The sequence below is a fragment of the Cervus elaphus genome, chromosome 25, assembly GCF_910594005.1.
Source record: "Cervus elaphus chromosome 25, mCerEla1.1, whole genome shotgun sequence".
In the NCBI taxonomy this organism is placed as follows: domain Eukaryota; kingdom Metazoa; phylum Chordata; class Mammalia; order Artiodactyla; family Cervidae; genus Cervus; species Cervus elaphus.
In genome coordinates, this window is record NC_057839.1 from 16,105,746 (window position 1) to 16,122,944 (window position 17,199).

Below are 17,199 nucleotides of genomic sequence, written 5' to 3' on the forward strand. Positions count from 1 at the left end.
GCAAATAAATCTGAATATACATACTCCAAACGTTACACCGGCCACCTCTGTGCTAAAAATATTATTCCTTATCTCTCTGAAATTAAAATTTAACTTAATGTCATGTATTTTATCTGGTGACCCTATTTCCTGAACACTTAGGATTAGCAATGCAGGAGGATTTTTATGAGGGTACAGAAAAAGGAAATCTATTAAGTAGTAAAAGGGACGATGGGTACACCAATAATAGAAAATTAAAAGTAATCCACCCCGGAAGAAAAGAACAATGTTAGATGGTAACAGGAAAGATAGAGTGAAAGTGTGGCTGTGAAACTGATGGTTCGAAATGGAATGTGAATGCAACAAAGAATTGTGAACTTCATCTCCCTGTTTTGTACACTGGAGATGGGGGACTCATTGCTCCGAGTCTGTGCAAGTATCACCTACCATTATTTTTCTATTATTTCTACATACCAGTGCAGACAAAAGCTAGCAAAGTGGTGTGAAAACAAAACAATAAAAATACTTTGCACTGAGATTCCTGGCAACCAAAACAAAGACAGAAGCACAGTAAGAAACCCAACTCTCACTACTCAGCAAAAGAAATAATTCAAATTTATCAGACCAAGTTAACCCCCCTTTCCTTGTTCTGAGCTTAGAGCAATTTGTTTCTGAGGTTTTCATAAAAAGGCAATGACATACGTAATGCTCACTGTTGTCTAGAGTACTTTAGGGCAAAAATGCAGGTGCATCTTACATTATGCAACACTAAATAAAAACTAAGGATGCAATGTTGTGTGTACACGTGTGCATGTGAGTGCATAAGTCTCCTTCACAGGGACTTGTAAACTGGGAGGCCTGGTGCGCTGCGATTCACAGGGTTGCAAAGAGTTGGACACAACTGAGCGACTGAACTGAACTGAACTGAAGGTACCTTAAACGAATTCTTCAAAAAATTCTTCTTCAAGCCTAAATTGGTGCAGTGATAATGATTTACACAGTGGTCATGACTCCACCTGTGTTCTTATTCAGAAAAAGAGAAACAGACTTTTAAATGGTACTGTTTTTCTCTTTTCAAAAGTTTTACCCCCCAGGGATCAGGTCAGCAAGGAGTTAAAAAACAAGGAAGAGGCTTACTTTCAGCTCTCCCTTCAGGCCTGAATGGGATGCAGGGGCCTGAGACAGTACTGTCAAAACACAGAGAAATGATCTGGCTAGGCAGACACAAGAAAATAAATTTAGCCCTGACAATATGCATTGATTAAGTACTTGAATGACAACACAACATGACAATGACAAATGCAGGCTACCACCACCAGGGTCATTAACACATCAGAAACACTAATTTTTATCAATCTTTAAACATCCCGGTTGGTGGCATTTGCATTTCTTTGCCTACTCTTGTTCCTGTGGAGATGACAAAAAGTCAGCTTCATTTTCAGTTTCCATCCAGGAAGTTAAAAATAAGTCTACATTCCTGATCTTTGATTAGCCGGTGAAAATGAGTTTTAAACAGGAGATGGATGGCCTCGTGTGCTCAGTCTCAGAGGACTGAATGACTGCCACCAGGGAAGGAGGTGGGCTTCCCCACTCAACAGTGGGGCCAGGATCTAAGTGTGACGTGAGAAAATGAAGCAAACCAGTGTCTGCAAAGACTCCCACTATTCCTCCTCTTGGGAGCTAAAAGCATTTACTACTTAAACTCCAAGGGACCTTGAAAGTGTCTGGTTCAATGCACTTATTTTACAAAGGAGAAGACTGAGAACCAGAAATGAAGGCACAGCTATGAGCAATTGATGTGGGACCAGAATCTAAGCCTCAGATCCTCATTGCAGGCCCTTCTCGTCACACCCTGAAAAATCAGTGCAGATGCTGAGACACTCTCCCCAGCCAGACAAGTCCCTTGCTTCCCCATCTTTACACCCCATCAGTGTGAGTCATTCCATTCTCCTTCATATCTGTGTTTCCCCTGTCACTATGTATTACAGCCAACTGCCATGTCTGTGTCTTCCAGAGGACTGATGTGTGGCCTGACTTACTGATTCCAGCACATGTGCGGTTAGCGCCCACACGCACCTTCCTGCAGTGGCACTGCAGTTAGATTGTGTACAAGAAGTTAGTTAGTTTGTGCCACTGTATAAGAAGTTAGTTAGTTAGTGCCACTGTATAAGAAGACATCACCGCAAGAGCTGGCTACCTATGTCCAACTTCACACCTGGGTACCAGTGTGGTGGGAAATGGCAGCCCCCACCATTTTCATTGCCTTCCCCAACCTTACCTTCCCCTGACTAATAACTCAAAGAGTGCTATATGTGGGATTTAATAATCAATACTAATTTTCCATTGTTTAAATTCGTAACTTCATATTCTCAACTGTGATACAATTCATTCAACTTCTGTGACTTTCTCATATATGCTAAAGAGTCACAGGGGTCTAAAATTGCTTCACCTCCTAAAAACAACATACATACAAAACAAAACTGTATATATATCCAAGTTATGTGTGTGTGTGTTTATATATATATATATATATTCCAACTGCATATATTCAAAACTTGGAATCAGCATGCTTCTCAGAACCTACAAGTACGCAAAGCATGAAGGAGAGGAAAACCATGTCCAGCCATGCTCAGGCCTCAGTCTGCCCTATCAGTTAAACAGATTCTCAGGGATGTACTGAAAAAAAAGGAAAAAAAAAAAAAAAAACTGGAGAGAAAAAAGAGAATATGATTATGCCCCTTCAAAAAATTCAATCCCTCAATAAAAAACCTGAAATCAATTTTCTATTCTAAAAATATTTTTAGGAAAAAGCAACTTAAGTTTTTTATATATGGATTCAATAAATTCATTTTTTTCAATTGGGAATAACCCAAAGTCCATCATTTACAGAATCACACTTGACTATAAGAAATAAGGGGGAAAGACCGAGAAAACTGGGAGAGGAATCGGGAGAGAGATAAACAGCTTGGGGACCTAGTTCATGCATCTGTGGTTAGTTCTGTTAAGCTTCTTCATTAGTCTAATTGGTACAGAGAACTTCCTAATATAAATACATTTGGACACACACAACCTTTAAAATAATGCCAGCAAAAACTTTAAAGGACCACTAGGCACTCTCTTCTTTGGGGTTACTTCAGTCACTGTTTTTGATCACATCCGACATACCCAGTAAGGTCCAGAATGACATTTTGCAGGTGATCACAATTTAGCTCTATCTCAGTATGCAACTGATGTTCCTACGCTAGCAGTCTTGGAATTCTATGTCACAATGATTTAAGGCCCAAGCTACTTTTTGCCTCACAGAAGGCACTCCAAGAAACTTAAGAGAAATCAGATCTTCTGGCAACAATCTGTTCTTAACACTTGGGACTAATTTTAAGTCCTTCAAACTCTATCTGGTACAGAACTGGACAAAGGACTGCTGAAGAGCTGGATTTGCTGATGGAGCAGAGCTGCCAGTCCTCTCTGGAGTTCCTGCATGCAAAAAAAAGCAAATAGCTCAGCCTCTCATCTGACTCTTGGTATACAAGCAACACATTCGAGTCCTCAAGTCCTCACGCAGGCTCTTCCTTCGGTTCTCCTCTCATCCCTGACATCACTTCCTCTGATGCCATCAGTGGTGCAAAATGTCTGAAGGAGAGAACTGAGCCTCAAATAGGACTCTGCAGCCTGGCTCTGAACAAGGAGGCCGCTTGGCAATCCCCAAGTAGCAGGAATAACCAAAGTCCATTGTTTATAGAATCACACTTGAACACAAGAAGGAATGGGGAGAGAGAGGGAGAAAAAGAAACAGATAACTGGGAGAGAGACTGGAAGAGAGAGAAATTGCTATGGGGACCCTAGCAGGACTTGGGACCCGCCATGTGATGCTTCCCCCCACCCCCGTCACTAGGAGCCATGGCTCATGGGTAGGCCATCTGCATGGATGATGAGCTGCAGCAGAAGGCCCCTGACAGCCAGCCACGGGGAGGCAGCATCTGCCAAAGGAGTGGGCTAACAGCTGTGAGCCCCATTAAGTAGGAGTCTCAGGAGAGCTTCCTACTCCGATATGGAGAGACTGCAAACACAGCATACACCGAAATCACCATCTTCCATTTAGAACACCTAGATAGAAAATAAAATATCCAGACAAACTGACAATGGGCAGTGAAGACAGCAAGTGATTTGGGGTTTGTTTGTTTTTTAAAAAGAGTATAGTTGCTTTACAATGCTGTGTTAATTTCTGCTATACAACACAGTGAATCAGCTACATGTACACAGCTGTATGTAATCAACTATGTGTATACACACCCCCTCTGTCTTAGACCTCCCCCCTCCTACCCACCCCCCATCCCACTATACAGGACAGAATGAAGGTTCCTTCAGAAACCAAAAATAGAACTACCAGCAAGTGATTTTTTTTTTAATTTTTATTTATTTTTTTTCCAGCAAGTGATTTTTAAAGGCTACTGAAAATCACGCACCCTCACCAAAAAGAAGATGCTAATGGATTTGCCTTTTGATTGTTCAGTGACTCAGAAAAATAGTTAGAGATACTCTCCAGCCTCATAAACCATTGTTGATGAAGTACACAACGTTACAATCTCTAAAACAGAACACTAAAGCAACTGAAAAGAATTCCAGCCCCCAGTTATATGCCCTCTAAGTAGAAAATTTGTAAGTATTGAGAAATAGTAAAACAAATAGAAGCAGGATGCTTTTAAGCCACTATAATCTTAAGTATGAATGATCTAGGTTCCTTTTCCTGTTGGCCAACGGCCAAGAGCGCAAATCAAGAGCATCATGAGAACATCATTCACAACAACTGTAAAGACTTTTGCCCTTTGAACATTTTAAACTGGCCAGATTTCAGCATGTTAACGTACAAGTCATCCTTCACAGGCTGGCTAAGTTGAACAGCCTACCCACTGCTCAGGCTACAACACCATCACACTTCCAAGCTCCCATGGGCTTTGGCTCTACCCCTGGGAAATCCCACGCTGGGCAGCAAAACTCCCCTCCCCGACTCTTACACAGCTCAGCTCCCTCCCCTCTCCCCATGGCTCTGCTGGGTGACCACGCCCCAGGCCTCTCTGCTATGTTCTGTGGGACTATGTTCCCAGTTCAAAAATTTCCCTGGTGCCTTAAACTTTCCCTCAAACACGTACACAGACTTCACTTTCATGATTGAAGACCTTATATGGGCTGCCAGTGCTTCCAAGAAATCCTACTTCATTTATAGCTCCCCTTCCTATTCTCTAAGACCATTTCAGACTTGCTTCTCTTGTCAGTTCCCATATAACCCTCCCCAAACCCACCCAGATATCTCATCAGGCACTGAGAAGTGAAGGCGCTAAATCAACTAAACTACCTGCTTTTTATGAAAAGAAAATTTATTAAAATCACTTATCTGAAAAGGACATATTTTAAAATTAAACCTATTTTGAAGTAACTGTAGGTTCACATGCAATTGTGAGAAATAATGCAGAGAGACGCCAGATAGTCTTTACCCAGTTTCCCTCAATAGTAACATCTCTATGCCTGCCCTGCAAATATGTGAAATAGATAGTAGTAAGAAGTTACTGTAATCCCAGAGAGCTCAGCTCCATGCTCTGGGATGACCTAAAGGGCTGGGAGGGAGGTCCAGTGAGGGATATATGTATACACATAGCTGATTCACTTCCTTGTACAGCAGAAATTAACACATTGTATGTAAAGCAACTAAACCCCAATTTAAAAAATGGTAACATCTTAAAAAACTGTAGTGTACAATCACAGCCAGGATAATGACATTTATACAGTCAAGATCTAGAACATCTTCACCACTGCAGAATTCCTCATGTTGCCAGTTCATAGCCACACCTACTTCCCTCCCATGACCTCCTCAAGTCTCAGCAACCTCTAATTGGTAATTGGTCCTCTACTTCTACAATTTTGCAATTTCAAGAATATTGTATAGAAATGAAATTACATAGCATGTAACCTCTTTTTTTTTTTTTAGTTCTACCAACCCTTCTTCCCCCACCCCTCTCACTCATGTGTGCTCAGTCATGTGACCCCATGGGCTGCAGAACCTCCAGGCTCTTCTGTTCATGGTATCTTCCAGGCAAGAATACTAGAGTGGACTGCCATTTCCTTCTTCTATTTCTTTCTTTCTTTCTTTTTTTTTTTTATTTTAACTCAGAATGACTCTCTGGAGATTCACCCAGGTTGTCACATGCATGATGTGGATGAAGAATGTCACCTTCCATATCAGTAAACGAAGGATGTTACAGACATCGAGCCAGCTGCCACGGCAGCTGCCGCCCAACTGTGCTCCCTGAGGGAATTCAGGGTGGAGAAGAGGACACTGGCCCTAGAGAGTTAAGGTGCATATCAAAGGAATAATTTCAATGAGCCCAGAATCTTGCATCTTCCCACAGACAAGTGCCAAATGCATTAACTTGAGATGCGTGTTTTTCTGGAATTAACACTAATCGTTTGATGTCCCTGCTACCAGTTTTTGTTGTTGTTTCCAAAAACTCCTCAATATCCTGGCTTCTTCCTTACCTCTTCGGAGCAGTCTGAGAGGCTGGTTTAAGTCCTCAGCAAGTCCACTGAATAAAATATCATTCTCAACTTTCAGGTTGTGTGTTTTTTCCAGTAAACAATTGGTAGTTTGTTCCTTTTTATTACTGAGTAGTATTTCATGGTGCGTGTGCTGTGCTTAGTCGTTCAGTCGCATAGGATTCTTTTTGACCCCATGGACTGTAGCCTGCTAGGCTCTTCCGTCCATGGGGATTCTCTAGGCAAGAATACTGGAGTGGGTCACCATGCCCTCCTCCAGGGGATCTTCCCAACCCAGGGATTGAACCCACGTCTCTTATATTGCAGTCAGACTCTTTACCATCTGAGCCATCAGGGAAGCCCATTTCATGGTATGGCTGTCCCTAAACTACCTGCTTTTGCATCCATTTTCTCCTCCTTCCTCCTATGATGACGAAGGAAGCACCTCTCTCTCTACAAAGGCCAACCGTTTTACATGTGCTCTGGACACCCTGCCGGGTGCTTTCAAATCACTTCACCTCTCTGGCTGTCATCTCTTCTGAACCATTCTCAACACCTTACAAACATACTTGCCTGATTCCCACATCAAGATGGCCCCCTCTGTCCCCTCATATCCTTCCAGGTCATACCCATTCTCTCTAGTCTCTTACACTGCACAACTTCTCAAAAGAGCTATCTGCACTCTCATCAACACGTTGGTTACCCCGAGGTCCTTCATTGCCATTTGCTCCTAAGCTCGTTCGCTCTAAGTTTTATCCACACTTCATCAAAATATGACTCTCCACTTCTGTTACTGCACAGTCCTCTCCAGACATTCCAATTTAACGTGCCTCATAGGCATTTCAGAACTAATGTACTGAAAACTAAGTTAATCACACTCAATTTCTTTATTAAAATCCATTTCTCAGTCTCTCCTGCCTCTTGTTTAGCTGGCCTCAGAGACTACAATTCCAGCAGGGTCCATATAGCACTCCCCCAATTCCGGTACTAGCCTTAAATAGCCCAGGCTTCCCTGGTGGTTCAGACCATAAAGAATCTGTCTGCAATGCAGGAGACCGGGGTTCAATCCCTGGGTGGGGAAGATCCCCTTGAGGAGGGAATGACAACCCACTCCAGAATTCTTACCTGGAGAATTCCATGAGCAAGGAGCCTGGCAGGCTACAGTCCATGGAGTCACACAGAGTCAGATATGAATCAGTGACTAACACTTAACCTGGAGAAGGAAATGGCAACCCACTCCAGTATTCTTGCCTGGAAAATCCCATGGACGGAGGAGCCTGGTAGGGCTACAGTCCATGGGGTTGCAAAGAGTTGGACATGACTGAGCAACTTCACTTTTCTTTTCCTATGCAAGGGGAAAGTGAAAGTCGCTCAGTTGTGTCCGACTCTTTGTGACCCCATGAACTCTACAGTCCATGGAATTCTCCAGACCAGGATACTGGAGTGGGTAGCCTTTCCCTTCTCCAGGGGATCTTCCCAACCCAGGGATTGAACCCAGGTCTCCCACATTGCAAGTGGATTCTTTACCATGCCTCTTGAGAAACTTATATGCAGGTCAGGAAGCAACAGTTAGAACTGGACATGGACCAACAGACTGGTTCCAAATAGGAAAAGGAGTATATCAAGGCTGTATATTGTCACTCTGCTTATTTAACTTATATACAGAGTACATCATGAGAAACGTTGAGCTGGAAGAAGCACAAGCTGGAATCAAGATTGCCAGGAGAAATATCAATAACCTCAGATATGCAGACGACACCACCCTTATGACAGAAAGTGGAGAGGAACTAAAAAGCCTTTTGATGAAAGTGAAAGAGGAGAGTGAAAGAGTTGGCTTAAAGCTCAACATTCAGAAAACTAAGATCATGACATCTGGTCCCATCACCTCATAGGAAATAGATGGAGAAACAGTGGAAACCATGTCAGACTTTATTTTTCTGGGCTCCAAAATCACTGCAGATGGTGATTGCAGCCATGAAATTAAAAGACGCTTGCTCCTTGGAAGGAAAGTTATGACCAACCTAGATAACATATTAAAAAGCAGAGACATTACGTTGCCAGCAAAGGTCCATCTGGTCAAGGCTATGGTTTTTCCAGTGGTCATGTATGGATGTGAGAGTAGGACTATAAAGAAAGCTGAGTGTCAAAAAATTGATGCTTCTGAACTGTGGTGTTGGAGAAGACTCTTGAGAGTCCCTTGGACTGCAAGGGGATCCAACCAGTCCATCCTGAAGTCCTGGGTGTTCATTGGAAGGACTGATGCTGAAGTTGAAACTCCAGTACTTTGGCCACCTCATGCAAAGAGTTGATTCATTGGAAAAGACCCTGATGCTGGGAGGGATTGGGGGCAGGAGGTGAAGGGGACGACAGAGGATGTGATGGCTGAATGGCATCACCGACTTGATGGACATGAGTTTGAGTGGACGCCGGGAGTTGGTGATGGACAGGGGGGCCTGGCGTGCTTCAATTCATGGGGTAGCAAAGAGTCAGACACGACTGAGCAACCGAACTGAACTGAACTGAGTGCAAGGGGATCTTGTTAAATGAATGGGAATAGAAATACAGCGTGTCTCTTCCAGGATGGGACTTCTAGCAAGAAAGGTTTTTCTTCTCCCTCATTCCACTTCCACCAGCTAGAAACAGAGTATCTCAAGGCCATAAAAGAAGAAACAAAGCAGAAGGTGGAAGGCATGTGGGACCCTGACTCTTCAGGTGCTTCCCAGGTGGCACCGTGGCAAAGAATCCACTTGCCAATGCAGGAGATGCAAAAGACATGGGTTCAATCCCCGGGTCAGGAAGATGCCCTGGAAGAGGAAATAGCAACCCACTCTAGTATTCTTGCCTGGAAAATCCCAAGGTCAGAGGAGCTTGGCGGGCTACAATCCAGAGGGGTTGTACAGAGTCAGACACAACTGAGCATGAACTTATCAAGAGGAGAGAGCAGCCTGATAACCCGAAAAACTTATATGAGCTAGAAATATGTGACTACTATGTTAAGCCCCAGAAATACCTTGGTTTGCTTGCTGTAGCATGTGGTATTATCCTAATATACACCATTTGTACATAGGCATTCTTTTGATGGCATTACAAATATGAAGAAATTCAGAGCACATAGGAGAGTATTCAGATGCAATACTTACTGAATACCAAGGCTACCTGGGCTTCCTTGATGGCTGAGAAGTAATGAATTGGCTGCCAATGCAGGAGATGTAGGTTCGATCCCTGGGTCAGGAAGATCCCCTGGAGAAGGAAATGGCAACCCACTCCAGTATTCTTGCCTGGGAAAATCCCACAGAGGAATCTGGTACAGTCCATGGGGCCGGAAGAGTTGGACTGGACTTAGTGACTGAACAACAACTGCAAGGCTACATACAACATAGCTATATTGTATGTAAATGTGCTTTTATCTAAATTTTTTCAGACTTGCCCACTAAGCTCAGGAGGCCTTTAGGATGAGAAACCCATTAAACTCTGCTGCTGCTAAGTCGCTTCAGTCGTGTCCGACTCTGTGCGACCCCATAGACAGCAGCCCACCAGGCTCCACCATCCCTGGGATTCTCCAGGCAAGAACACTGGGGTGGATTGCCTATGCAGCACTTAAAAGAGAATATCCTTCAAGTTAATTTTACAGGAAAGAATGTTTTCTGGGATTGTATGATTTGTTTCTCCCTTCCCTCTTAAAGTAAAACTCATTCTGAAGTGGCTTTTTAAAAAAATTTTTAGATGTTACCTTCAACTGATTTCCACAGTCCACGCAGGAAAAATCTCTCAGTTTTCCCCTCAGATAGAATACAATGATGCTAACAGTTTTAGAAGTTCTCATTTATACTGTCTACAAAGTTGATCTTATTATAACATGCACATGATGCACATGCACAGATTCCTCTTGGTTTTCTATTCCAAACAACCCAAGTTATGTTTTGAAAAACACAACTCTGCATAAGAGAGAGAAATCTTTCCTCCTTTTCTGACTGTTAAGGCTGTAACACACAGACATCTCACGTATGGAATGCAGGACTAGGATTCAGGGCAATTATTTGCATAGCAAAAAGCCAGGAGTCAAGATTCTGAGGTTCTGCCCTTCACTCTGCGGCTTCCTTGCTGTGAACTGTCAGGCACATTACCACTTAGTCATGCTCAGATTTAAGAACCTGTATAACGATTTGAATAATGCTTCTTTTCCTCATCAGGGGGCTCCAAAGCTCAGTCAATGTTTACACGATGCTTCTGGGTGCCTAGTTAGCAAGCTGTGGGCCATGAAGATATAAAACATCAGCAGACTCAAAAAAAAAAAAGAAAAAAAAAAGCAGGCAGTGATGGGCATGGTAAACTCTAGGTCTGTTGTTGAAATGCCAGCCCTGCATAAAAGGTACTGGTTGTTTTTTCTTCTGATCTACTACTCAAGTCATTCAAAGCTTTAGCTGGGGCAGAAAATGTCAAAAGTTCAATCAAGGGTGTCTGCATGGTAGCATTATGGTCTTACAGTTTTTCCCTTTATGTTGCTCTGTATTTTCTAAACTGTCCACAATGAACACGGATACTTTCTTAATTGAAAAATAGGTAAATGTAAACATTCTAAAAGATGGTGTTTAAAAAGAGAGGAAGTCAGACTGAATTACTGGTGCCGATTCTTCATTTCTCCCCAACTGTGTTATATATCTACATCTTTGTGAGGTGTCATGGTGGGGAGGGCACGCTTCTGACCCGTGATCCAGGGCTTGATCATGTGACTTGCTTTGGCCAATACAAAGTTAGCAGACATGGCGCCAGAAGAGACTTGAAATCTGCCTGTGCAGGTGGATATACATGTCCTTGCTCTCATCTTTTAGAAGGGGAACATAGTATTTTGGGTAGCTGCTGGTTCAAGGAAGAGGTGAGACACGTGGAGCAGATTTTGACCTAGGCTAGACCCAGGAAGCCATCACAGCAGAGACCAGGCTAAATCACCCCAAACTCAGCTGACCTGCAGTCAGGGGAGAAAGGAAGGAATGTGTACTGTTGTTTTACAGTGAAATTTTGTGGTTATGTAGCATGATCATTGTCTACCAGTATACCACCTGATGCCACAGAAAACCTCAGGGGCAAAAGTAAGTCATGGATTGAACTGCAGTTTGAGAAAACTTTTTAGAAGATAGGAATTATTTTCCTCCCTCTCATTAAAAATATAATTATTTAATTACAATTATAGTAAGCCCTATGAAAAGTTAATGAGTCCATTCAATATGGAGATTTCACATGAAAAATATATTGAGTCTTTTTCAATGTTAATATTTTTTGCAACATGATTTAATGTTTATGGCTGTTTTCCACTTTATGTGTATACCATATTATGTTTCACCAACATTCTTTTGCCAGATATCTAGATTTTAGATAGTTTGCCATCTTTATTATTATTAATGGTGCTCTCTAAACATAACTAAGGCGAATTCTCTACACATATTCATGACTATTTCCTTGTGATGAAATCTGAGGAACAGAATGGCTGGGCTAAGGAATATGTAAATTTTAAAGCTTTAATATGGGTGTTAATTGCCTACTTTTAATTTCCTTTTGTAATTAATAAACCAGGATCTGTACAATTGAGTCAGCTCCGGATATAAACTGAGCAAAAATTGTCCAATTAATTGGAAAAAATTACTCCAATCAATCCTGCTGGAACATATTAAAGACCTATTGGGTACCAGCTATGCAAGGCCCAGAGTAGTGGCTACAAGCATGGACTGTGAGCCACAAAACCTGGGTTCACATCTTGGCATCATCCAGTTCATGATCTTGTGCAATTTACTCAGCTTGTCTGTGCCTCAGTGTTCTCACCTGTAAAGTGGAGATAAGAGTGCCTCCCTCATAAGAGCACAGAGATGTAAGTCAATAAATGTAATTCCCTAAACACTGTGCCTGCCACATAGTAAATCCTTCATGTTAGCTGTCATTAGGGATGAACAGATGAGGAAGATCACAGATCTTCTTCTCAACAACCTAAGAGTTTAGTGAAACTCATAAAGGATAATTGGGTAGCAAATTTTCAAACTAAATTTTCAGACTCAGTGAAAGTTAGCTTTTCATAAAGTCTTTGCTTCAAAGAAAGCAGTAGAAAACTCATAAAAGAAAACAAACCTTGGAATAAAACAAAGGTAAACAATAAGGTAAACAAAATAAAGGTAAACAATAGGAAGGTGACTGGTCTTTAAGCTACAGAAACTGATAGTGCAAATATCTAATACCACAAATTTATGATGGCAAAACTGGTTTGACTAATTTAAGTTTACCAACAAGATCTATCCTAAGGGGAGATCGTATGTGACTATTTACAGTTGCCTAAAACTAGTGGAAACCACTTTTCTTAGTGATCAGAGATGATCTTTCTTCTCTCCTCTCTACTACCTGACACTGGAAAGTGCCTGACACAAAGTAGAAACTCAGGTGACGCAGGTTTCAAACTGATGTTCAAAGCCCAAGTTACCCATCAACTGCAAAAATTCTAAATTCAGTACATTCTGCACACAACACTAATAGCCACCATCCCTAGGCTACGTGCTCTGCATATGTTATTTCATTAAATCCTCAACGAAGCTATCTAAAAGACCAAGTAAGAGTGTTTTCTCTTCATATTCTGAAATAATTTCCAAGTGACTGTTTTTTTAAAATGGGCTGATGTTCAAGAGATATTTTTTTTTTCAAAGCTCTCCCAAGGATCACTAAACATTTTTTTTCCCACTAAACATTTTTGAAAATTATCTTACCAAAGATTTAATTACCTAAAATAATTTTATACCAAGCAAAATTACATAAGAAGGCTAGAATTGTTGGAGCTTTTGAGGTTTGTTATTTTAAAATTGGAATCAAGTTCAGTATTTTTTTGAAGCCCAAAGGCCAAATTTCATGTTTCAGGTCATGTATTTATAATACTTTTGCATTATTTGAAAGTTTTAAGCAAACTGCTTTGGCAAAAATTGGAGAGAACCCTTACTCCTTCCCTCCTGTTGGTCAAAAGTAGTTTAACTAAAGTTAAGTAAATTTTCTAAGTGAAATTAGTAAGCAAGGGGTGAGTCTTTTAAGCTCTAAGATTCCATATCCTCCCCTAAGAAACTAAGAGTTATACTTAAACCTTTAGGATATCCTACTTTTAAAAAAATCTGCATTTATAGAAATGAAAGTCAAGAAAAATGTCCTAATATGCATTAGAAGAACATCAGTAAAACTCCAGTGTGAACATTTTCTTAATGTTAGTGAGGTACAGCAATTTTTTGAATTTTTTCCCCTTGGTCTGAGGTCAGTTTCACCCTCGATCCCAGCAGTGTGCCCATACTATGTCACATGTTCTAGACTGATCATGGTATAGAAGCATTTTTGTTTCCAGAAATTTCATCTCCAAAACTCGAAATCCATAATGTTCCAAAAAAACAACTCAACTTATTTTTGAGGTCACTTATGAACCGGCAAGCAAGACTGTCACTCATAGAGAAAACTTTGTGTGAGGGTTTCAAAAACAATAAAGTTTCCCCCAAAATATTTATATTTAGGAGGAAAAGCACTCAGAATGAATAGAAATCTAACCTTCAGTGATTTAAAATTAAGTTTAATAACATGAATATTTATATGGCAAGTTATTTTTTAAAAACATAAAGTTATTTTAATTTTTAAAATTTTAATTTATCTTTCAAGTTAATAAAAGTTATTTATAGATTTAGGGATTTTTAGCTTTTCAATTAATTTAACAACACAAGTTAAAAATAGGGGAAAGAAAAAAATGGGTGAAAGATCTGAACAGGCACTTCACAAAAGGAAAAATACAAATGTCCAATCAGCACATGAAAAGATGTTTGACATCATTTAGTCATCAAGAAAATATAAGTTAAAACCAGAATGTGATAGAACTACTTTCCCACTAAAATGGCTAAAACTAAAAAGCCTAGCAATACCACAGGTGGTTAAGAATGCAGAGTAATTAGCTCACCTATTGGTGGTGGGAAAGTAAAAATAAATCATTTTGGAAACAGTTTGGCAGTTTCTTATAAAATTCAACATATGCTACAGATACAGCTAATAACATGTACGTGAGTGCATCCTCAGTCATTTCAGTCATGTCTGACTCTGCAACTCTATGGACTATAGCCTGCCAGGATCCTCTGTCCATGGGATTCTCCAAGCAAGAATACTGGAAAGGGTTGCCATTTCTTTTTCCACTAACAACGTGGATGAATGTTAAAAACCCACTGAACAAAAGCAGGCACAAAAAAACATGTACCACATGATTCCATTAATATGGACAAAAGCAGAGAGTTGCCTGGGCGCAGGGAAGGGATGCAGGGAACGTTTTATATCTTGATTTTGGTTGTAGTTCCAAAATCAAGATATTTTGGTAAATAACTTTGCTAAACCCAACCACATGTGCACTTAGAATGAATATATCTAATATGTAAATTACACTTCAGTCAAGATTACTAATCTAATCCTCAATTTAACTGCTCTCCGAATTGGATTAGATTTTACCACATGGTCTGTGGAGGGGCAGGCACCACCTCAAGGGACTGATGCTCACACATGGAACTCTGCTGTCATCAGGGACCCTCTACACTCGTCTCTACCTCTCCACGGGGACTGGTTCCAGGGCTCCCACAGATACCCAATCCACAGATGCTCAAGTCCCTTATATAAAATGGTATAGTATTTGTTTATCAACTATGCACATCCTACTGGATAATGTAAGCCACATATTACTCATAATACCTGATACAATGTAAATATAATGTAAATAGTCGTCGGCAGACAGCAAGCTCAAGTTTTGCTTTAGGGAACTTTCTAGAATTTAAAATATATATATTTTTCATCTGCAGGTGGTTGAATCTGTGGGTTCAGAACCCAAGGATATGGAGGGTTGACTGTACTAGAAAGTTGTTTAGTTGTTCGGTCGTGTCCGACTCTCCGCCAGGCTGCTCTATCCATGGGATTCTCCAGGCAAGAATACTGGAGTGGGTTGCCATTCCCTTTTCCAAGGAGTCTTCCTGACCCAGGGATCAAACCCAGGTCTGCCACATTTCAGGCAGATTCTTTACCATAAGGGCCACCAGCGAAGCCCGTACTGTCTAAACACAATTTCATCTCTTAAGCAGGTCACTCACGCAACTCACCAGTCAGAGCACCTCCCAGACTCCCCCGTCGCAGCTGCCTTCCATCCTCACTCAGCTGTCTTTTAAACTTCAGCGACTTCCCAGGGCCAGGAGCCACGTCTGGGTTGCTGCATTTCCGAAATGGCATGGGCGGAGGGGATAATATGTGATCAAGCTGCAGAGGAGAGGACAGTGGCATCACTTGCTGGGAATGAATGAAAGACCCCCGCCGCCAGCACACTTCCTTCTTTGCCTTCTCTAAATCCCTCTCCCCCAGCCCTGGTTTAGAGACTCCGGGGCTCCACTGTTGAGTCTTCCCTCTGAAAGAGTATCTGGTTGGCTGCAAAATCTCCACCACAGTGTTTTTCAAGCTGCGGGCCATGGTATATTAGTGGGTTATGAAATCAAGTTAGTAGGTTGTGACTAGTATTTTTTAGTGCAACAGAACAGAAATGATCAGAGTCCAAGGAAGGAAGGAAAAGAATTGTTACATGAAATGTATACATTATACATGGGTGTGTGTGTATCCAGAGTCGTTATGTAAAATATGTCCTTTCATGTGCCAAGGACTGCATGCTGAAGCTCCAATACTTTGGCCACCTGATGTGAAGAACCAACTCACAGGAAAAGACTGTGATGCTAGGAAAGATTGAAGGCAGGAGGAGAAGGGGATGAAAGAGGATGAGATGGTTGAATGGCATCACTGACTCAAGGGACATGAGTTTGAGCAAACTCCAGGAGATAGGGAAGGACAGGGAAGTCTGGCATGCTGCAGTCCAGGGGGTCACAAAGAGTTGGACATGACTTAGTGATTGAACATCAACAACATGGGCCATGATCCCCTGTAAAAAATGAAGAATATTGCTCTATAGATTCTAGGGAGAATCCACAGGTCACTTCTCTGGTTGTTCACAAAAAAATTCACAGGCTTTTGGTGCCCACAAATGTATGTAGGGAAGGGAAATTTCTAAGCACCACAGCCCTTAGCGGAAATCAATACATCCCTAGATCACTTTATAGTTTCTTAAAAGAAAATCTGTCACAAGAGTCAGAGAAACCAAAGTTACTTCAAAAGACAGTTTTCTACAAAAGAATCCCTTGTGTCACAACACTTATTTCAAGATCTGCCCTGCTTTCACAAAAAAACCTTTCATACTTGAATAGTGCCCTATGTTTTTAAATGGTTTCCTCCAAGTAAGTACATATGCATATATGTGTGTCTGGATAGTTATTAAAAATATTCCTGAGCCCTAAATATTCCCGAGTCCCATAGACTCAGAGAGTTATTAAGAATGAAAATGAATTAAAAAGATATTCATGGATATTCCAACTACCACAGAAAAGAGTCAACTTCATAGAAATTTAAAAACAAGAAGAGTTGGGTAGCATTGCTCAAAGCCAGGCATTTTAAGGGCCTCTTCACTAAGATGGATAAGGATAAGAGGCTTATGAAAGCTTCCTGAGAAGACTGACAGAGGGGGAAACTGGGTCTTGTTCTGATGGGCGGGGCCATGCTCAGTAAATCTTTAATCCCATTTTCTGTTGATGGGCAGGGCTGTGTTTCCTCCCTGTTGTTTGGCCCGAGGCC

The 17,199-nt window shown here is 41.3% G+C and overlaps 1 protein-coding gene across 4 annotated transcripts in view; it reads right to left on the bottom strand.

The window, feature by feature from the left end:
* MAST4 (microtubule associated serine/threonine kinase family member 4) overlaps positions 1 to 17,199 on the bottom strand; it is a 603,634-nt gene that overhangs the window by 414,826 nt on the left and 171,609 nt on the right. For all 4 annotated transcript variants that reach the window (XM_043887657.1, XM_043887656.1, XM_043887655.1 and 1 more), the window contains exon 2: positions 15,633 to 15,786. In XM_043887657.1, coding sequence (XP_043743592.1) covers positions 15,633 to 15,786 — 154 coding nt within the window. The remainder of the gene's footprint in view (positions 1 to 15,632; positions 15,787 to 17,199) is intronic.